At 47.3% G+C, this 18,316-nt stretch overlaps 1 protein-coding gene across 3 annotated transcripts; it reads left to right on the top strand.

Annotated features, from left to right (window-relative positions):
- Positions 1–1,713: 1,713 nt before the first annotated feature.
- Positions 1,714–9,964, top strand: Pigo (phosphatidylinositol glycan anchor biosynthesis class O). Of its 3 annotated transcripts, none has more exons than XM_021634460.2 (11): positions 1,714–1,816; positions 2,511–3,022; positions 3,992–4,135; positions 4,299–4,422; positions 5,015–5,174; positions 5,642–5,821; positions 6,222–7,749; positions 8,226–8,432; positions 8,639–8,856; positions 9,384–9,454; positions 9,584–9,964. In XM_021634460.2, exons 2-11 carry the CDS (start codon positions 2,512–2,514, stop codon positions 9,711–9,713), a joined length of 3,273 nt encoding a protein of 1,090 aa, XP_021490135.2. In that variant the 5' UTR covers positions 1,714–1,816; position 2,511; the 3' UTR covers positions 9,714–9,964. The 3 variants fall into 3 exon arrangements, with proteins under 3 accessions (XP_021490135.2, XP_021490137.2, XP_021490134.2); XM_021634462.2 differs by lacking the exon at positions 1,714–1,816 and adding an exon at positions 1,823–2,300; XM_021634459.2 differs by lacking the exon at positions 1,714–1,816 and having other exon boundaries at positions 1,823–3,022.
- The last annotated feature ends 8,352 nt before the right edge of the window (positions 9,965–18,316 follow it).

Here is an 18,316-nt window from a genome sequence, read left to right as displayed (position 1 = left end):
GCTCACAGCAGCAACAACACAATTGAACCCCAGTGGTATCTGCTTTCACAGAAGCCAAGGTCATGTAGGCAATACAGGGAAGTGGACTGATAGAAAGTCATACAGAGCTGGTGATGCAGCTCAGTGGGTAAAGCCTCTTGTGCAAGCCAAATGACCTGAGTTGGATCCCTAGAACCACATAAAAGGTGAAAGAAGCAATTCCACGAAGTTGTTCTCTAATTTCCACATGCACTGGTTGGTACATCAGTGCTCTGATGAGAGGGCTAACATACATTGAATTCCAGAAAACCCCGCTGAAAACTTGGGCTTAGATATGGAGGAGAGGAGAGAGACAGCTCATTTGGTGATCTAGAAATGAAGAAGTCAGGAGTTTACAGATGTCCACAGGCAGAGCATATCTTTTTTTTTTTTTTTTTAAGATTTATTTATACAGCATTCTGCCTGCATGTGTGCCTGCAGGCCAGAAGAGGGCACCAGATCTCACTATAGATGGCTGTGAGCCACTATGTGGGTGCTGGGAATTGAACTCAGGACCTCTGGAAGAGCAGCCAGTGCTCTTAACCTCTGAGCCATCTCTCCAGCCCCAGAGCATATCTTATAAAGGGAAGAGCAAGGGAACTGCTGTGGCTAGAACATTCATTCACTGCATGCTTATTGCTCAGCTCACTGTCTCATTCTGCTCAGAATCTACCTAAGGAATGGCATCACCCACAGTGGGCATGCCTTCCAGCCTCAATTAACATAATCACGATACCCAGAAGCCCATTTCCCAGGTGGTTTTGGATTCTGTCAAGTTGACAATGTTAAGTACCATATCTGGGTATCTACCTAGGTGTGAAACCGCTGAGTAATACAGCAGCTAAACCTTTTGAGAAGCTGTTTCCTAGGGCTGCCCTGCCATTTTACAGTTCTATCATTGTGTGAAGGTTCCACTTTCAGTATTATCGTTGTTAATACTTTTATCCTTTTTCCTCCTTGTGTTCATTTTTTGAAATAAGGTCTCTGTGGTGCCCAGGCTGGCCTTGAGCTTGTGCCTCGGTCTCCTGAGTCCTGGGTAGCAGAAGCTACCATTCCAGCTGTTATGTTTTCTTTGGTGCTAGGAACTGAACTTGTGCCTACCAGCCAAATACTGTTTTGCTGAACTGCATCCACAGCCTAACTAGTAGATGTAAAGTGCTACCTCTGGCATCTCCCAGATGGGTAATGATGCTGAGAATCTTTCCATGTGTTCATCGGCTCTATTTATCTTTTTAGAGAAATGTATTCAGACCCTTTTTTCATACAATGGACAGAGCTAGGGCTCTAGCCAAATTCCAGAAGTCATACTCTTAGAATGGACAGTGAAGTCCAGGTGTGATGACCCGCACCTTAAATGCTAAGTAGGGCAATTAGATCTCTGCGAGGTTGAGGCCAGCCTGGTCTGCATAGCAAGTTCCAGCTAGAGCTACATAATAGACCTTGTGTCAAAAAACAAAGAATTGACAGTGCATCTGGAGGTTGCTTAGTGATTAAAAGCAATTGCAGCATCAAATGCATTTGGTACACATATACATAAATGCACGTTTTTTAAAAAAAAAATGGACAGTGGTCCCCTAAGCTTTTTTCTTTCATGCTTATGTAACACAGCCGGTCATCCTTGCTCCCATCTAAGTTTCTGAAACTCCCATCAAACTTGCCAGCTCTACATTCCTTGTCGAACTTTCTCCTGGCGCCGGCAGGTGGCGACGAACCTCCCGGTTGGGCGCTCTGTCTGGCGTGCACATCTCTGTGGTGCCAGGCTGCAGGCACCGTCGCCGCACTTCCGGCGCGGATCCAGGTGAGCCAAGGACTCCCAAGAATCCTCTATTACTGTCACCCCTAGTACGGGCGCCTCAGTTTGCCGCCCGGGTGCCTAGCGCCGGAGTGAGCATGCCCAGGTGCTGGCCGGGTTCCCACCGGAGGAGACAGAGCCGCCGGGACATCTGGATCCCAGCTTAGCTCAATGAGCCGGTTTATACCAGGGTTCCTCCGCTTTTCTGTGGATCCTGGCCGCCCGGAAGCGAGCGTGACTCCTCCCCACCGTCTCCTCGGTCCCCGCCAGGCGGCGCCGTTTGCTCAGTCCAGTTATCCTTGTGGCTGCTTTCTATTGCCACCCTGGGAATGTTGAGATAGTCCGAAGAGAGTCGTTGAAATGGACTGTCAGAGAGCAGTCTACCTACCATTTGGAAAAGCCTCTCTCGTAGACTGTGGTTGACAGCATTAGATCTCCTGCTTGGATATATATGCACAGGTCCCTGTGCACATCCCCAGAGCCTAAATCAGTAGGTGTATTGTGGGCTCCGGGTTGAGATCCATAGTCTGAGCATCGCTCCCTCAGATGGTATGACTGGTAGGAACAGCCGGAATGAATTGGCTATGAGTTGTTTGCGCCCTGAAGTTTATAGCAGTGACTGTTGTTGGGCATTGTTTTGAGGGCCAAAATGTGTATTCTTTGTTTGCACCACGATGAACATTTTCCTCTTCTCCACCAGGATGCAGAAGGGCTCTGTGCTCCTCTTCCTAGCCTGGGTCTGTTTTCTTTTCTACGCTGGCATTACACTCTTCACCAGTGGCTTCCTTCTTACGCGTTTGGAGCTCACCAACCAGAGCAGCTGTCAAGAGCCGCCAGGCCCTGGTTCCCTGCCATGGGGAAGCCAAGGAGAGCCTGGGGCCTGCTGGATGCCTTCCCGGTTCTCCAGGGTTGTTTTGGTGCTGATAGATGCTCTGCGATTTGACTTTGCCCAGCCCCAGCGCTCGCAGGTGCCAGGGGAACCTCCTGGCTCTGTGCCTTTTCTGGGAAAATTAGGCTCCTTGAAGAGGATCCTAGAGCTTCAACCCCACCATGCCCGGCTGTACCGATCCCAGGTGGATCCCCCCACGACCACCATGCAGCGTCTCAAGGCTCTCACCACCGGCTCACTGCCTACTTTTATTGATGCTGGCAGTAACTTTGCCAGCCATGCTATAGTGGAAGACAATCTCATTAAGCAGCTCAACAGTGCAGGTCAGTATGTGCCCCTTTGGAAGTCAGGTGTATCTGGGCTGTTAGAGTGGTGATGCCTTTAATCCCAACACTTGGAAGACAGAGGCAGGCAGATCTCTGGGTTCAAGGACAGCTTAGTCTACAAATCAAGTCTGGGACAGCCAGGGCTGTTACACAGAGAAACCCTGCCTCGAAAAACCAAAAAAGAAAGAAAGAAAGGGAGCCAGGACTTAGGGTACCCAGTTGTATGTTTGGCTATAGCGTCAGGAAACTCCTTCCTTGTGGAGAAGGAGAGCTCAAGAGATTTTTGTCCTTGACAAAGCTTCTAATTTCACAAAACATTTGTTTAACTCTTGGGAACTCCCAATTAAGGAAGAAATAAAGACAGGAGCCTTGGCTCACAAGTGTGGAGAAAGAATAGAGGTATCCAAATTGTGTTCATTTACTGCCTGTGAAGAAAACAGGTCACAGGCAGAGCATGGTGCCACCTTCAGCACTCAGGACTCTGAGTTCCTGAGGAGCCTGCTCTCTGCTGAGATCTGTCTCAAAACAAAGGAGCATGCATTCCGTGCATACCTAGGGATAGAGGTGCAGCAGATCGTCTTGTAGGGATGGGGGTGACAGGTCTAGAGGGAACGTGGCTATCAGAAAAAGCTTCTTGATGTGAAATTTTAGGTGATCGGAATGAATTACTGCACTGTGGTTTTCTGTTGAATATGTCCACACACAAACACAGAGGCACACGGTGCACGTGTGTGAGTGCAGATACCATGGTGCACGTGTGGAGGGAGGAGGACAACTTTGGAAGTTGATTCTCTCCTTCCACCATGTGGGTTCTGAGTACAGAACTCAGGCTTAATGGCAGCCCTTTTACCCCCTGAGCTCTCTCGCCTGCTCTTTGATTTTTTTTTTTAAGTTTCTTTCACACTAACCCCTGTTCTGGTTCTCACATGGACAAGATCTGCTCCGATGCCCCTCTTGTCTCTACAGGAAGACGGATAGTCTTCATGGGAGACGATACCTGGAAAGACCTTTTCCCTGGAGCCTTCTCCCAAGCTTTCTTCTTCTCCTCCTTCAATGTCAGAGACCTGCACACCGTGGATAGCGGCATCCTGGAACACCTCCATCCTATCAGTGAGCATGGTCCCGCTCTGGGAGCTGGGGAGCGGCTTTTATCCTACTGCTTCTGGGTGCAGCAGGAGCCTGCGCTTGTACCTCGGGTGTAGCGGGAAGTCAGTGCCTGGCTGGGGTGAGGCCTAGGCTTTTCTGCCTGTGTCCAGTGTTCTTTCCTCCACAGTGGACAGCAGTACATGGGACGTGCTGATCGCTCACTTCCTGGGTGTGGATCACTGTGGCCACAAGCATGGCCCTCACCACCCGGAAATGGCCAAGAAGCTTAGCCAGATGGACCAGGTGATCCAGTGAGTGTGGGACATTGGCTGGGGGAGACTTTAAGGATATGGGATTACATGAGAAAAAAAAAAATCTTATTTGTGGTCTCTCTCCTGGGTGAGTTCTGTCTGTGTGTGCATTTTGCAATAGGATCTCATTATGTAGCTCTGGCTACTTGCAGTATAAACCAGACCAGTCTGTGCCAAAACTCACAGAGAGCCCCCTACCTCTGGCTTCCTAGTGTTGGGATTAAAGGTGTGTACCACTTTGCCTAACTCTGAATTTTTCCCATTCTTTAAATAAGACAGGGTTTCTCTGTGTAGCCCTGACTGTCCTGGAAGTCACTCTTGTAGACCAGGCTGGCCTTGAACTCAGGAATCCTGAGTGCAGGATTAAAGACATGTGCCTCCACTGCCCAGCAGCTCTGAATTATTTTATACAGGCCTTTTCCCCAAACCTAGAGGCACCATCCATTTTGAAGATGCTGGTGTGTAGCTCTGAGCTTCAGAGGCTTCTTTTGGCAGAGCTCTAAGCTCTGTTAATGGAAGTCGGTGTGGGTGAGCGGGCCCCTGAGAAGGATCTTTATCTCCCCCATCCCCTGACACAATTCTTGACCTCCAGGGGACTTATAGAACGTCTGGAGAATGACACACTGCTGGTGGTAGCTGGTGACCATGGGATGACCATGAATGGGGACCATGGAGGGGACAGTGAGCTGGAGGTCTCGGCTGCACTTTTCCTGTACAGTCCCACAGCCCTCTTTCCGAGTGTCCCACCCGAGGTGAGGCCTGGCTTGTCCCCTCGTCCAGTCTCCCTACTCTGTGATGCCTTTATTTTAGGCTCCCTGAACCATGCTCTGGCCCCACTCTCATTTGTCTTTATTTATTTCTGTGTGTGATGTATGCATGTGGTGTGTGTACATATGTGTGTGCTGGTCTGCACACTCTTGTGTATGCAAGGAGCCGAAGGACCTTGGGTGTTCTGCTCTGTCACCTTATTTTACTGAAACAGGGCCTCTCAATGAACCTGGAGTTGGCCTTGTGGCCAGAAATGCTCCCGTCTGTCCAGCGTGGCACCAGTTCATAGCCCTGTATGGTCACACCCAGCTTTCTTACACAGATTCTGTGGTGAAAACTTAGGTCCTTATGCACACACAGCACATGCTCTTGCCACTGAGCCATCTCCAGACAGTGCCTCCACTCTTCTCACAGCCTGGTGAGTCCACTGACACCCGCCCTTCCCATCTAGGAGCCAGAGGTGATCCCTCAGGTCAGCCTTGTGCCCACACTGGCTCTGCTGCTAGGCCTGCCCATTCCGTTTGGGAACATCGGGGAAGTGATGGCTGAGCTATTCTCAGGTGACAGTGACTCCCACCCTCACTCCTCTGCTCTGGCGCAAGTCTCCGCTCTCCATATCAATGCCCAGCAGGTAGGTGAAAGGACTTCTGGGTAATAGTACACTCTGATGACCCCATAGTCTTTTTGTTCCTTTGGTTGGTTGGTTGGTTGGTTTTGTTTTGCAAGACAGGGTTTCTCTGTGTAACCTTGGCTGTCCTGGACTCTGTAGACCAGGCTGGCCTGGAACTGACAGAGATCCGCCTTCCTCTGCCTCCCTGAGTGCTGGGATCACAGGCGTGCCCTACCACCATGCCCAGCCATTGCCCTTGCTCTACTCTCACCTCACCTTCATAGAACCACTGTGCCTTTCTTCCATTAGCCTTTCCTCCCCCATCTTGGGTAGAAGCTGAGCCCCAGGTTCCCAGGCACCTCTTGGAATAACACCTGTCCTTACCCCTGCCCCCGTTTGTATCTCTGACCGTTTCTGCCAGGTGTCCCGATTTCTTCATACCTACTCAGCTGCAACTCAGGACCTCCAAGTTAAAGAGCTCCAGCGGCTGCAGGAGCTCTTCTCCAAGGCCTCTGCAAGCTATCAGCAACTTCTGCAGAATCCCCAGGAGGCTGAGGCCATGCTGAGCACCTTGAGTGCTGACCTGCGGAACTTCCTGCGGGGAGCTCGGGCCATCTGCATCGAGTCTTGGGCCCGCTTCTCTCTGGTCCGAATGGCAGGGGGTGCTGCCCTCTTGGCTGCTGCCTGCCTTCTCTGCCTGCTTGCATCCCAGTTGGCAGTGTCCCCAGGCTTTTTCTTCCGTCCACTACTGCTAATACCTGTAGTGTGGGGCCTAAGTTGGGCCCTACTATATGCTGGGCTCTTGGTAACTACTGGGTCAAAGCTGGATTCAGTGGTTCTAGGGGCTGTAGCGGCAGCAGGTTCAGTCCTCCCTTTTCTGTGGAAAGTTTGGGCTAGTTGGGGGTCCCAGAGGACCCTGGCTCCCCTACTTCCTGTTCCTAGACCTGTCCTATTACTCCTGCTTATTCGCTTGGCCACCTTCTTCTCTGATAGTTTTGTTGTTGCTGAGGCCAGGGCCACCCCTTTCCTTTTGTCCTCTCTTGTCCTATTCCTGGTTGCTCAGCTTCACTGGGAGGGCCAGCTACTGCCACCTAAACTGCTCACTGTATCCCGCCTTGGCCCCTCTGCCCCAACAGGCCCCCCACGGCACAGTGGCACTTACGCCCTGAGGCTTGGAATTGGATTGCTTTTATGTACAAGGCTAGCTGGGCTTTTTCACCGCTGCCCCGAAGAGACACCTGCTTGCCACTCCTCTCCTTGGCTGAGTCCTCTGGCATCTATGGTGGGAGGTCGAGCCAAAAATTTGTGGTACGGAGCTTGTGTTGCGGCACTGGTGGCCCTGTTAGTTGTGGTTCGCCTGTGGCTTCGGCGCTACGGTAATCTCAAAAGTCCAGAGCCCCCTGTGCTCTTTGTGCGCTGGGGGTTGCCTCTCATGGTCCTAGGCACTGCTGCCCACTGGGCGTTGGCGTCAGGGGCGGAGGAAGCACCACCGCGTCTCCGAGCCCTAGTCTCTGGGGCATCAGCTGTGTTGCCTCGGGCTGTGGCTGGGCTGGCTGCCTCAGGGCTCGTGCTGCTGCTGTGGAGGCCTGTGACGGTGCTGGTGAAGGCTGGGGCTGCTGCTTCAAGGACCAGGACTATCCTTACTCCCTTCTCAGGCCCCCCTACTTCTCAGGCTGACCTAGATTATGTGGTCCCACAAATCTACCGCCACATGCAGGAGGAGTTCCAGGGCCGGCTAGAGAGTTCCAAAGCTCAGGGTCCCGTAACTGTGGCTGCGTATCAGCTGGGAAGTGTCTACTCGGCTGCTATGGTCACAGCCCTCGTCCTCTTGGCCTTCCCCCTCCTGCTGCTGCATGTTGAGCGTGTCAGCCTCGTGTTCCTGCTCCTGTTTCTGCAGAGCTTCCTTCTCCTCCATCTGCTTGCCGCTGGGACACCAGTTGCCACCCCTGGTAAACCTCAGCCCGGGGTGACTTGTCTTAGGGAGTTGTTTCTCACTGTGTCAGAGGTGCTCACGTGCTTGCATTTGAAAGGGTCTTCCTGATGTCCTCCCTTACCTGCTAGCACCATGCTAACACCCTGCCCCTAAGAGAGGGGAGATAAGGCCCTCAGGACCCACTTCTTAGAGAAATGCCGTCTCTCCATGAGCACATAGCCTGAATTTTCAGTTACAAAATTGATACATTATGAATATATTATGGCACTGTGAACTCCTTGTGAGAAAGAAAGAGATTGAACACTGTGGTCTTATGATATGATTTGTAGCACTGGGGGGAATTAGAATAGCAGTAATGACTGTAAGGAAGGTTGGGGTAGCATATGACTGTGCAAAAATTTGCTCAAGTGCTAGGAGTGCATGATCCCAGAACAGTAGGCCGTAGGTTATGGAATGAGATGCAGTTGTAAAGATGTAGATCTTTTCTTCTAGGTCCTTTTACTGTGCTGTGGCCAGCAGTCTCAGCTTGGACCCTTTTGGCTACCCAGACCTTCTACTCCACAGGCCACCAGCCTGTCTTTTCAGCCATCCATTGGCATGCAGCCTTCGTGGGATTCCCAGAAGGTCATGGCTCTCGTACTTGGTTACCTGCTTTACTGGTGGGCGCTAACACCTTCGCCTCCCACCTCCTCTTTGCAGGTACCTCTTTCCCTCCAGAGCTTCTCTTTACTCCAGTGTTGTAGAAATAAAGGAAAACTTCGGGTGTGAAAAGGAAGATTTGTTGGCTTTTCACAGTCCTTTGGCCTTAAGCCCTTTTCAGCCTGAGCCAGCTAGGGTGGTGGGGGACCATGGTGTACTAGTCCCAGGGTCCTCCCTTGATGCCAGCCATGTTCTCCCTGAGGCAGTAGGTTGCCCACTGCTCTTGCTCTGGCCCTTCCTGTGTGAGAGTCAAGGGCCAAGGAAGAGGCAGCAGCTCCCAGAGAGTGAAACTGATCCCAGAGTCAGGCCTGAGGAGGAGAGCGAGGAGCCACTGATGGAGATGCGCCTGCGGGGTGCTCCACATCACTTCCATGCAGCCCTGCTGCAGCTGGGCCTCAAGTACCTCTTTGTGCTTGGACTTCAGGTGGGTACGGGGGAAACAACACAGCTCGTGACCTTTCCCCAAATATTCATGGTGCACTTTCCTAGATTCAAATACCTTGGGAAAGAAGATTGACAGGGGTTCAAATAAGTGATGTGATTGCTCAAATTCAGCAGCAAATGGCAGATTTGAGACCTGGCTGAGTTTTCTTATTCCAATTCTGGATCCTTTCTTCTTTGCAGTGTAGATCTGGGCCCTCTTAGTTGCATTTCAGATACTAGAAAAGCCAAGGTCATAGCAAGGATTCTTTTTCAAACTGTGGTCCTGAGGCAGATGTGTTACTGACATCTTCCCATGCTGGAAGACAGAACCTGAATGTCAGCATCACAGATGGATAGTGACCTGCCCAAGATCACATGAGTCAGTGCTTGGACCAAGACAAGAACTGGGCTTCCTAACTCCTAACCCAGGGTTTTTCCAGTAGTATACACTGCTTTCCCCCTCTTCTTATCTCTTGCCAGGCTCTGCAGCAATTCCTCCCAAGTAACTGCCCCTTCCCCTTCCCTTAGATTCTAGCCTGTGCCTTGGCAGCCTCCATCCTCCGCAGACATCTCATGGTCTGGAAGGTGTTTGCCCCCAGGTAAGTGTTTGCCTGAGAGGAAGTGCTATGGAGGAAGAGACCCTGAGAGAACTATGATGTCCTTGGCTGACAAGGTCCTACCTCTGTAGGGAAGGGAATTAGGCGGTTATCTGTGTTCTTTCCCCACAGGTTCATTTTTGAGGCCATAGGTTTCTTCGTAAGCAGTGTGGGACTTCTCCTGGGCATAGCTTTGGTGATGCGAGTGGATGGTGCTGTGAGTTCCTGGTTCAGAAAACTAGTTCTGGCCCAGCAGAGGTAGCCCAGGCTGTGTGTGTTGGCACCTGGCCATGGAGAGAGCTGGAGAATCATCGGGCCTGACCTGTACTGGTGCTGGATATTCTGCAAGAGACACTCAAACACACACCAAGTAACCAGAGACTGCTTACCCTGGGACTGATTTTATAATTGAGAATCACCTGGCACCTGAGCCCTGGCTCCTGATCTGATGCATCTGACTGACACAGGGTCACCAAAATGGAATAAAGTGGCAGTGTAAACGTGTGTATCTAAGATGCGGAGGCACATCAGGCTCTCCTCTCACCAAGCACAAGTAGACATGTCATGTTAGGCAAGCCTTGCTGCACTGGAGAACCCTTTGCAAAATGTTGCCTGGATTCACTGACTTCTTCCCAAATTGTTCTAGTATTCCATTTGTCCTGCCCTCCTCCTTGTTTGCTTGTTTTTGGTCATTCTGTGCTTTAACAGCTAGCAGGGAAGATAAGCCTGGCGTCATGAAGCACACAGACTTCAGTGTTTGAAGCCTTAAACAGCACTGTGTGTCCGAAGGGTACCCCTGGCACCCTTCCCGCGGCACAGCTGTAGAAGCCTCTCTCTAGGTTTTCAGCCTGTGCTACCTTTATCAAATTTTCTTGCCCATGGTCATTCCCAAGTTAAAGCCAAAATGGAATAGAATGCTTTAAAAAAAACAAAACAACAACAAATCTCATTATGTATCTCTAGCTGATTTGGAGATATGTATATATGTATATAGGCTATATATATGTATATAGGCTGGTCTTGAACTCAGAGTCTCTGCCTCCCTGTGTTGCAACTAAAGGTGTGTGTCACCTCGCCTGGCTAATGATTTTCTTGTATGTCCTCCTGTGCCTCTGTCTCTCCGGCCACTCACCCAGTTTGGACTTGGGAAGAGGCTCTGGAGAGAAAGGCTAGGACAGCATAGGAGGTTTAAGAATGCTCCGGTCAGCAGGAGAGGGAACTAATAGACAGCAGGTGAACAGATGTTAAAACCGGGAGAATGAGATATGGTGGCACACACCTGGACCCCAGGACTTGGTGTAGTCAAGGATATCCTCAGCTACATATTTAGTTAGAGGCCAGCCTGAGCTACAGGAGACCCTGTCTTAGAAAAATCCAACAGCTGAGGCTGCAGAGGTGTCTCGCAGTTAAGAGCACCCACATGCTGCCTCCCCACTACCAGTAACTGCAGCTCTGGGGATCCAGTACCCTCTTTTGACTCCCATAGGTTCCTGTATGTACACAGTACGTATACACACACACTCAAGCACAAACACGTAAAAAATTAAATTAAAAAGACCAACAGAACAATAGGGCAGCAGGAGTCTTAGTGGCTAGGAGAACATTCAAATTGTAATGGCCATCAAACCCTAGTTTTGAATAGATGAAAAGTATATATTATATAAGGCAAATTAACTAATCTTTGGTTACACTGGCGAAAACAAGTTTGATAATGCAAAGGGGAGATTTAGTCCCCAGCTAACTTGTAAGAAGCATTAGAAAAGAAGCCTGGTATGATGGAAAAGGCTTGTGACTCCAGCATTTGGGAGACAGTGACAGGAAGATCTCCAAATGTTTGAAACCACCTAATGTATGGAGTGAGGTTCAAAACAGCCAAGTTGAGGCACAGTTTAAGAGAAAATCCACTTCAGTGGTTTTTATGTGTTCACGAAGTTATGTAATTAGCCCACCCCTCAGAAGGAACCACCCTGCAACTTCTGGAGACTCAGTAACCTGTTTGGCAAACAGTCCTGCATAGCTGAAGCTGGCTTTGAGCTCTGGGTCCTCCTGTCTCCTAAGGTGCTAGAATGGCAGTCATGTGACATCACAGCCACCTTCATTAACCTGCTTTCTGTCAATATTTGCCTGCTGTGGGCACAAAATGAGATTCTCTAACATGATTTTTTTTGTGACTAAAGTCTTTTAATGTTTATTCATTCTTTTTAAAAGTTGAGATGAAGGTATCTGGTGACAGATACCTTTAATCCTTACACCCAGGAGATAGGCAGTGTTATCTGAGTTCCAAGCTAGCCTGTTCTACATGGTGAGGTCCAGGCCAACCAGGGCTATAGAGTGAGACGCTGGTATTAAACAAACAAAATTCAGATAATTAACTTTTTTTTGTTATATAATAGGGTCTTATATAACTTACGGTAGCATGGAACTCCTGATCCCACCCTCTCACCCCTGCCTTGCCATCCTGAGTGCTAGGATTATAGGCATGTACTATCATGACTACAAATTTCACCATCTATTCTAAAGTAAATATATACTTCTAAATGGTGAAATTTATATATATATTCTAAAGTAAATATATATATTTCTAAAGTAAATATATTTTAATATATTTTATATATAAAATTTTTCTAAGGTTAATATTATTTAATATATATATATATATTAAAGGGGATAGGGTGGCTGGAGAGATGCTCAGCAAGTAAAGATTGAGTTTGATCCCTGGTATTCATGCTGGAAGGAGAATGGACTTTCATAAGTTGTCCTCTGACCTCCACACATGCACAGTCCCCATGCCCAAATAAATAAGTGGAAGAAAAATTTTAAAAGTGTATAACTGGCTGGAGAGATGGCTCAGCAGTTAAGAGCACTGGCTGCTCTCCCAGAGGTCAATTCCCAGCAACCACGTAGCATTTTGCAGACATTTCTATAATGGGTTCTAATGCTCTCTTCTGGCATGCAGTCAGATTACATAAGGTACATAAATACAGTAAATAAATAAATCTTTACTAAAGCATATGGTCTCAGCAAACAATAGGCAGAAAGAAGCAGGATAGCTGCCATACACACATTTAAGGCCACTAGGTCTTCATGGCAAGTTCTAGGTCACCCAGGGCTACAGCATATATAATGTGCAAGGATCACAATTATCAATTCTAGAATAGCTCACCCTCTCAAACTCTGATAAGCACCCTCCTCCTACCTACAGCAATCTACCCAAACCCCAAACAGCTAGATCAGTGAGAGACTGTCTAAGGCAGTGCGTTTCAACCTGCCTAAAGCTGTGACTCTTTAATCCAGTTCCTCATGCTGTGGTGACCCCCATAATCTTAAAATTATTTTCATTGCTACTTCATAACTGTAATTTTGCTACTGTTATGAACCATAATGTAAATATCTGTGTTTCTGATGATCTTAGGTGAACCCTGTGAAACAGTCAAGTGGGTTGTGACCCACAGGTTGAGAACCATTGCTCTAAGGAATAAGACAGATCCCTTCTTAGGCCTCCAAATATGCACATGTGAACATGTGTGCACACATAAACTCTTAGACAGGGTCTCACTCCTGGCTCTAGACTTTGACTTTTTTTTTTAATTTATTTATCTATTATGTATACAATATATGCATGTATGCCTTCACATCAGAAGAGGGCACCAGATCTCATTATAGATGGTTGTGAGCCACCATGTGGTTGCTGGGAATTGAACTCAGGACCTCTGGGAGAGCAGCCAGTGCTTTTAACCTCTGAGCCATCTCTCCAGCACAGGCTTTGACTTTTTTAAACCTACTTTATTTGGCTTTCTTATGTCTCTTTCTCCCTTCTCCATCCCAATCCCTTACAACACCCCAACACCAGGTAGGAGAGAAAGGTTAGTGGGGAGACAGGGCATAGTTCTCTTTAGCTACTTCCTGCTGGTTAGGGTTGTTGGGTTCCTAAACACCTGTACCTCCCTTCCAACCCACTGGCCTTAGGTAGGAGAGAAAGAAGGTTAATAGGGATGGGAGATGTGGCCCTCTTTAGACATAGTTCTTCGGAGCGATCTTTGTCATCAGGATACCAGCAAACCAGCAGTTCAGCAATCCAGTAATAGCAAAAGCAACAACAAAGACCACCAGCAGCAGCAGGGTTCAGCAGAGCTTTTCTTTCTAGGAGCAAATTGGGCAAAAAACTTCCTTCCTCCCTCTCTCCCTCCCTCCCTCTCGCCCTCTCTTTTCCTCTGTTCCTGTTTCCCTCTCTCCCTCTGGGCTCCTATTTAGACCTTCTGAGAGTCTTGTTGGTATAATGTTCTTTTGGAATGTATACACTTTACCCTTGTTCATTCAAATGCTGATTTCTCTCCCCCACTCTCCGGTTTCAACCTGGACATTGCATTGTGATACTTACTCTAAGCATCACCTTTCTCAATTTTGTGTAAACCTGCCAAAATAAAGCAACCAGCCACAATGTTGAACAATGGAAAGGAAGCAGGAAGAGAGGGAGGAGCCAGAGGACAGGAAAGTGTGGGAGGTAGAGGAGGAGAGAAGGGCAGGAGAGGCTGGGAAAGCAGAGGCTGGAGGAGAAGTTTTGGAAAGACATGGAGAGATGAACCAGACCTAAGATTTCATAAAAAGCAAGTATAAAGGGTGAATCTGAATGTTAGGAAACAATAAGGGCTTGGAGGTTTAGGATGGAGTAACTATTGCCCAGCATTGTGTTTTAGATTAATTAAATAAATCATAGTCTCTGTGTGGTGATTTGGTTATACAGCTGTTTAAGATTAACAGCAGCTTTAATAAAAGATAAACCAATAGTAAATATTAATCGCTGTTTACAACAGAGGCTGCACCAGGATGTTTTTCAGCTGGCAAAACCCATGCCCCCTGCACAAGCCAATTTCCTGTTGACAAGGATACACATGCCCTCACAGCTGGAAAAGATCATGAGCCTTTCACAAGGCTGCTATCAGCTATAGACACAGCATCCCCACATCCCACACTTGGGACTACAGCAAAGACTTATCCACACAACACAACCAAAACTTGTATTACACCTGGCTGGCCTGGAACTTGTTATGTAGACCTAGTTAGTAGTGGACTCTTAACAATAAGCCTGCCTCTATCTATGCAGTATGGGGATCAAAGGTTAGCATCGCCATACCTGGCCCAAGACAATATTTTTTTTAAATATGACTGAAACCTAAAGACATGTCCAAAATTTTGATATTGTAAAAAATTCATGCTTCAGAACCATATAATCACGTTACAAAAAATGCAAAAGTAATTTCACGATGTTTTAAATACGTTTGTAGTTCTGTGTTGGGTCACATATATAGCTATCGTGGAGCACATGTGGCCCTCAGGCCAGGACAACTTACTAGAGAAACGGGGAACTAAGAGAGGGGAGTGAGAATGGGAAGATTAGGGAGTATTCGGTGGAATAATACGCTCAAAATGTCATCTCTACTTGTATGAAATGTCCTTTGGAAACCAGTACCATGTACACTGAATGAACCAATAAAATTTTTAAGGCGTACATACGTCTTTAAAGTAAAAACTAAAAAACTTAAAAAAAAAAAAAGATTGCATACAAGGTGGGCATGGTGGCAGCACACATGCTTGTGGCCCCAGCAGTTGGGAGATCAAGGTGGGTTCAAGAAGACCCTGTCTCAAAGAATAAAAGTTTATCTTGTAAAGTTACCTACCATTTTTACCTTCTCCCCAGCATTGTTTACTTTTGTTGAGACAGGGTCTCCTGTGGCCCAGCTGTCCTCCACCTCAATTATTAATTAGCCAAAGATGGCCTGAACTGGGAACTGGGTCTGATCCTTTGTTCTGCTCTTTTTTTTTTAATTTGTTTAATTTTATTTTATGTACATTAGTATGAAGGTGTCAGATCCCTTGGAATTGGTCTTACAGACAGTTGTAGGCTGCCATGTGGGTGATGGGGAATTGAACCCAGGTCTTTTGGAAGTTCAGGCAGTGCTCTTAACCACTGAGCCATCTTTCCAGCCCCAGTCCTGCTCTTGAGTTTGGGGGTTGCCTAAGCACAACACTGACTGACATTTCTACCTAACTAAAGGTTCTGCTCCTGAGCCATACCTCCTGATATGGGTTTTGATTTCTCTGCATCTATGTAATACTTGTTATTTATTACATGTCTCTGATTTCAGTCATCCAAGTGGATGTGAAGTACTTTTGTTTTACTTTTTTTTTAAGATTTATTTTTATTATTTATATAGTATTCTCCCTGTATGCCAGAATAGGGCACCAGATCTTATCAGATCTTATTACAGATGGTTATGAGCCACCACATGGTTTCTGGGAATTGAACTCAGGACCTTTGGAAGAGCAGTAAGTGCTCTTAACCTTGGAACCATCTCCCCAGCCCTAGTTTTACATTTTTCCTGAGGAATTGTGGAATAGTTTTCCTGTGCTTATTAGAGAAATGATCATTCATATGCTTTACCTATTTTTTTCTTTTGCCAGTGCCAGCTGGTGAAGAAAGCCTTTCATTCCAGCATTTGGGAGGCAGAGGCAGGTGAATCTCTGTGAGTTCAAGGCCAGCTTGGTTTACCTAGAGTTACAGGACAGTCAAGGCTACGTAGTTAGACCTTGTTTCAAAAAACAAAACAAACAACAAACACCAAAGCACTCTACCACTGAACTGTGGCATGCACATACACACACACACCTGATTTTTCTTATAGTCAAATATTGTTCTCTTTGTAGCAAGAGATTTATTTATTATTGTTTTTGTTTGTTGGTTGGTTCAAGGGTCAAGGCTGGCCTTGAACTGTCAGTCTTTCTCCCTCAGGTCTCCCTTTGTCCACCACTCCCATCACTCTGCTCCCATCAGAGGCGAACACCACCACTCCCAGTTCAAAGATTTTTCATTTTAATGAGGTTCGGTTTTTTTCATTGCTCATTTTTCATTTTTATTTGTTGTTCATGCTTAGTCATCTATTTAATGACTGGAGAGTTGGCTCCCTGGGTGAGAGCACTTGTTGCTCTCCTAGAGGACCTTGGTTCAGTTCCCAGCACCCACATGTTGGTTTCTGACCTCCCCTAACTCCAGGACCAGGAAATCTGAGGCCCTCTTCTAATCTCCCAGGCACCAAACATGTCTGCAGTGCACATTGTATAAAATACAGACAAAATACTCACACAAAATACTCACACAAAAAATAAAAATGGATTGTTGTGCCCGAATCGCGATACTCCAAAAGACCACCACCAAGAGCCGAGTCCGTTGCAAACCACATGAGCATCTTTTTACTACAAATTACAAGCTGCAGATTGGGCTCACAACCCCACCGCTGAAGTGGTGAAGAGCTGAGAGCCCCGTACTCAGGTTAGTTGGGTGATTTAAAGGTTCTGGTCCCTCCCAGCATGCCCAAGGCATTTTGAATTGATTGGCTATAGGAAGGCCCCCAGATCATTAATGATCTGGTGTCCCTCCCTAGGGGGATGGGCCAGTTTCTTAGCAACTGTATCTCTAGTGGGTGGAGAAAGAATGCAGTAAGGCAGGTCTTCCCCTTAGGGCATTACTGGACCTCACCCAGCTAGTTCAGGCCTTAAATACCAATAATAACGGCTGATTTTTAATCTTTTGGTCTCTCAGGATAAACCCAATAAGAAAATTTTTGGCTGAGCATGGTGGCACACACTTTTAATACCAGCGCCAAAAGACAGGTAAGGAGTTTGAGACAAAGACAGAGGAAAGGTAGGAGTGTGAGACCACGCGGTCTCTACCCGTGGTTCTCGAGCCTCCTACCCTTGTTTTGGTGACTCCCAACTTAAAATTATTTCCTTGGTACCTCAAAACTGTAATTTTGCTACTATTCTGAATCCTAATGCAAATATGTAATATGCAGAATATCTGGTATGTGACCCCAAAGGGGTTGCAACCTACAGGTTGAAAAACACAGGTTGAGAATCTACACAGTGAGTTTCAGGACAGCCACGGCTACATAGAGAGACACTGTCTCAAAAACAAACAAACAAACAACAACAACAACAACAACAGGCACACACCTTTAATCCCAGCCCTTGGGAGGCAGAGGTAGGTGGATCTCTGAGAATTTTAGGCTAGCCTGGTCTACAAAGCTAGTTCCAGGAGAGTAGGGCTACACAGAGAAACCCTGTCTTGAAAAACCAAACCAAATCAACCAACCAACCAACAAAACCATCACCAGCAATGAAAAAAAATAAACAAAGAAACAAGCAAATAGCAAGAAAACCCTCATTACCTGCTGAGCATGATGGTACACTCCTGTAATCCCAGCATTTGAGAGTCTGAAGCAGGAGGATTACCACCAGCTGGAGTCAGCCAGGATTACATAGACTCTCTCGAAAATAACATTGTTTACAGTATGTCATGCTCTTGCAGGCCTGTATTCCAGTTCGGTTCACAGTACCCAGTCAAGTGGTTCAGGTCTGAAATTCAGGTCCAGGGCACTGGGCATCTTTGGCTACCTCAGGCACCTGCCCTCACGTGGACCTACCCCACAGACAGACACATACACATACTTCAAAAAACAAAACAAAAAAAAGCTTTCAAAGAGGACAACAACAAAGCAAAAGCCAAAAGTTGTTAAACCCGTGAAGGTGATCTCTTGTTTTCTAAGCTTTTTATTTGGGTATTTGGGGCTCTTGTATTTCTTTTGTAAATCGTTTTCAATGATGTTACATACATAGCGTCATGCACTTTTTTTTTCTCGTTTTGCGTGGGAGTATCCTATTCCCCTGACATTTTGTTCAAAAAGAAAGGAAGGAAAGATTACTTTGAGCGACATTTTCTTCCGGGAGCGTAGGGGGTGGGGCGGGGTGGGGATCCTTTCCTGGGTGCTCCCCGCAGTACTACAACCCCCATCAGGCACCGCGCGGGCCGTC

The sequence above is a fragment of the Meriones unguiculatus genome, chromosome 1 (assembly GCF_030254825.1).
Source record: "Meriones unguiculatus strain TT.TT164.6M chromosome 1, Bangor_MerUng_6.1, whole genome shotgun sequence".
NCBI classification, from domain to species: Eukaryota; Metazoa; Chordata; class Mammalia; order Rodentia; family Muridae; genus Meriones; species Meriones unguiculatus.
This window is presented reverse-complemented; position numbering and strand designations above follow the sequence as displayed.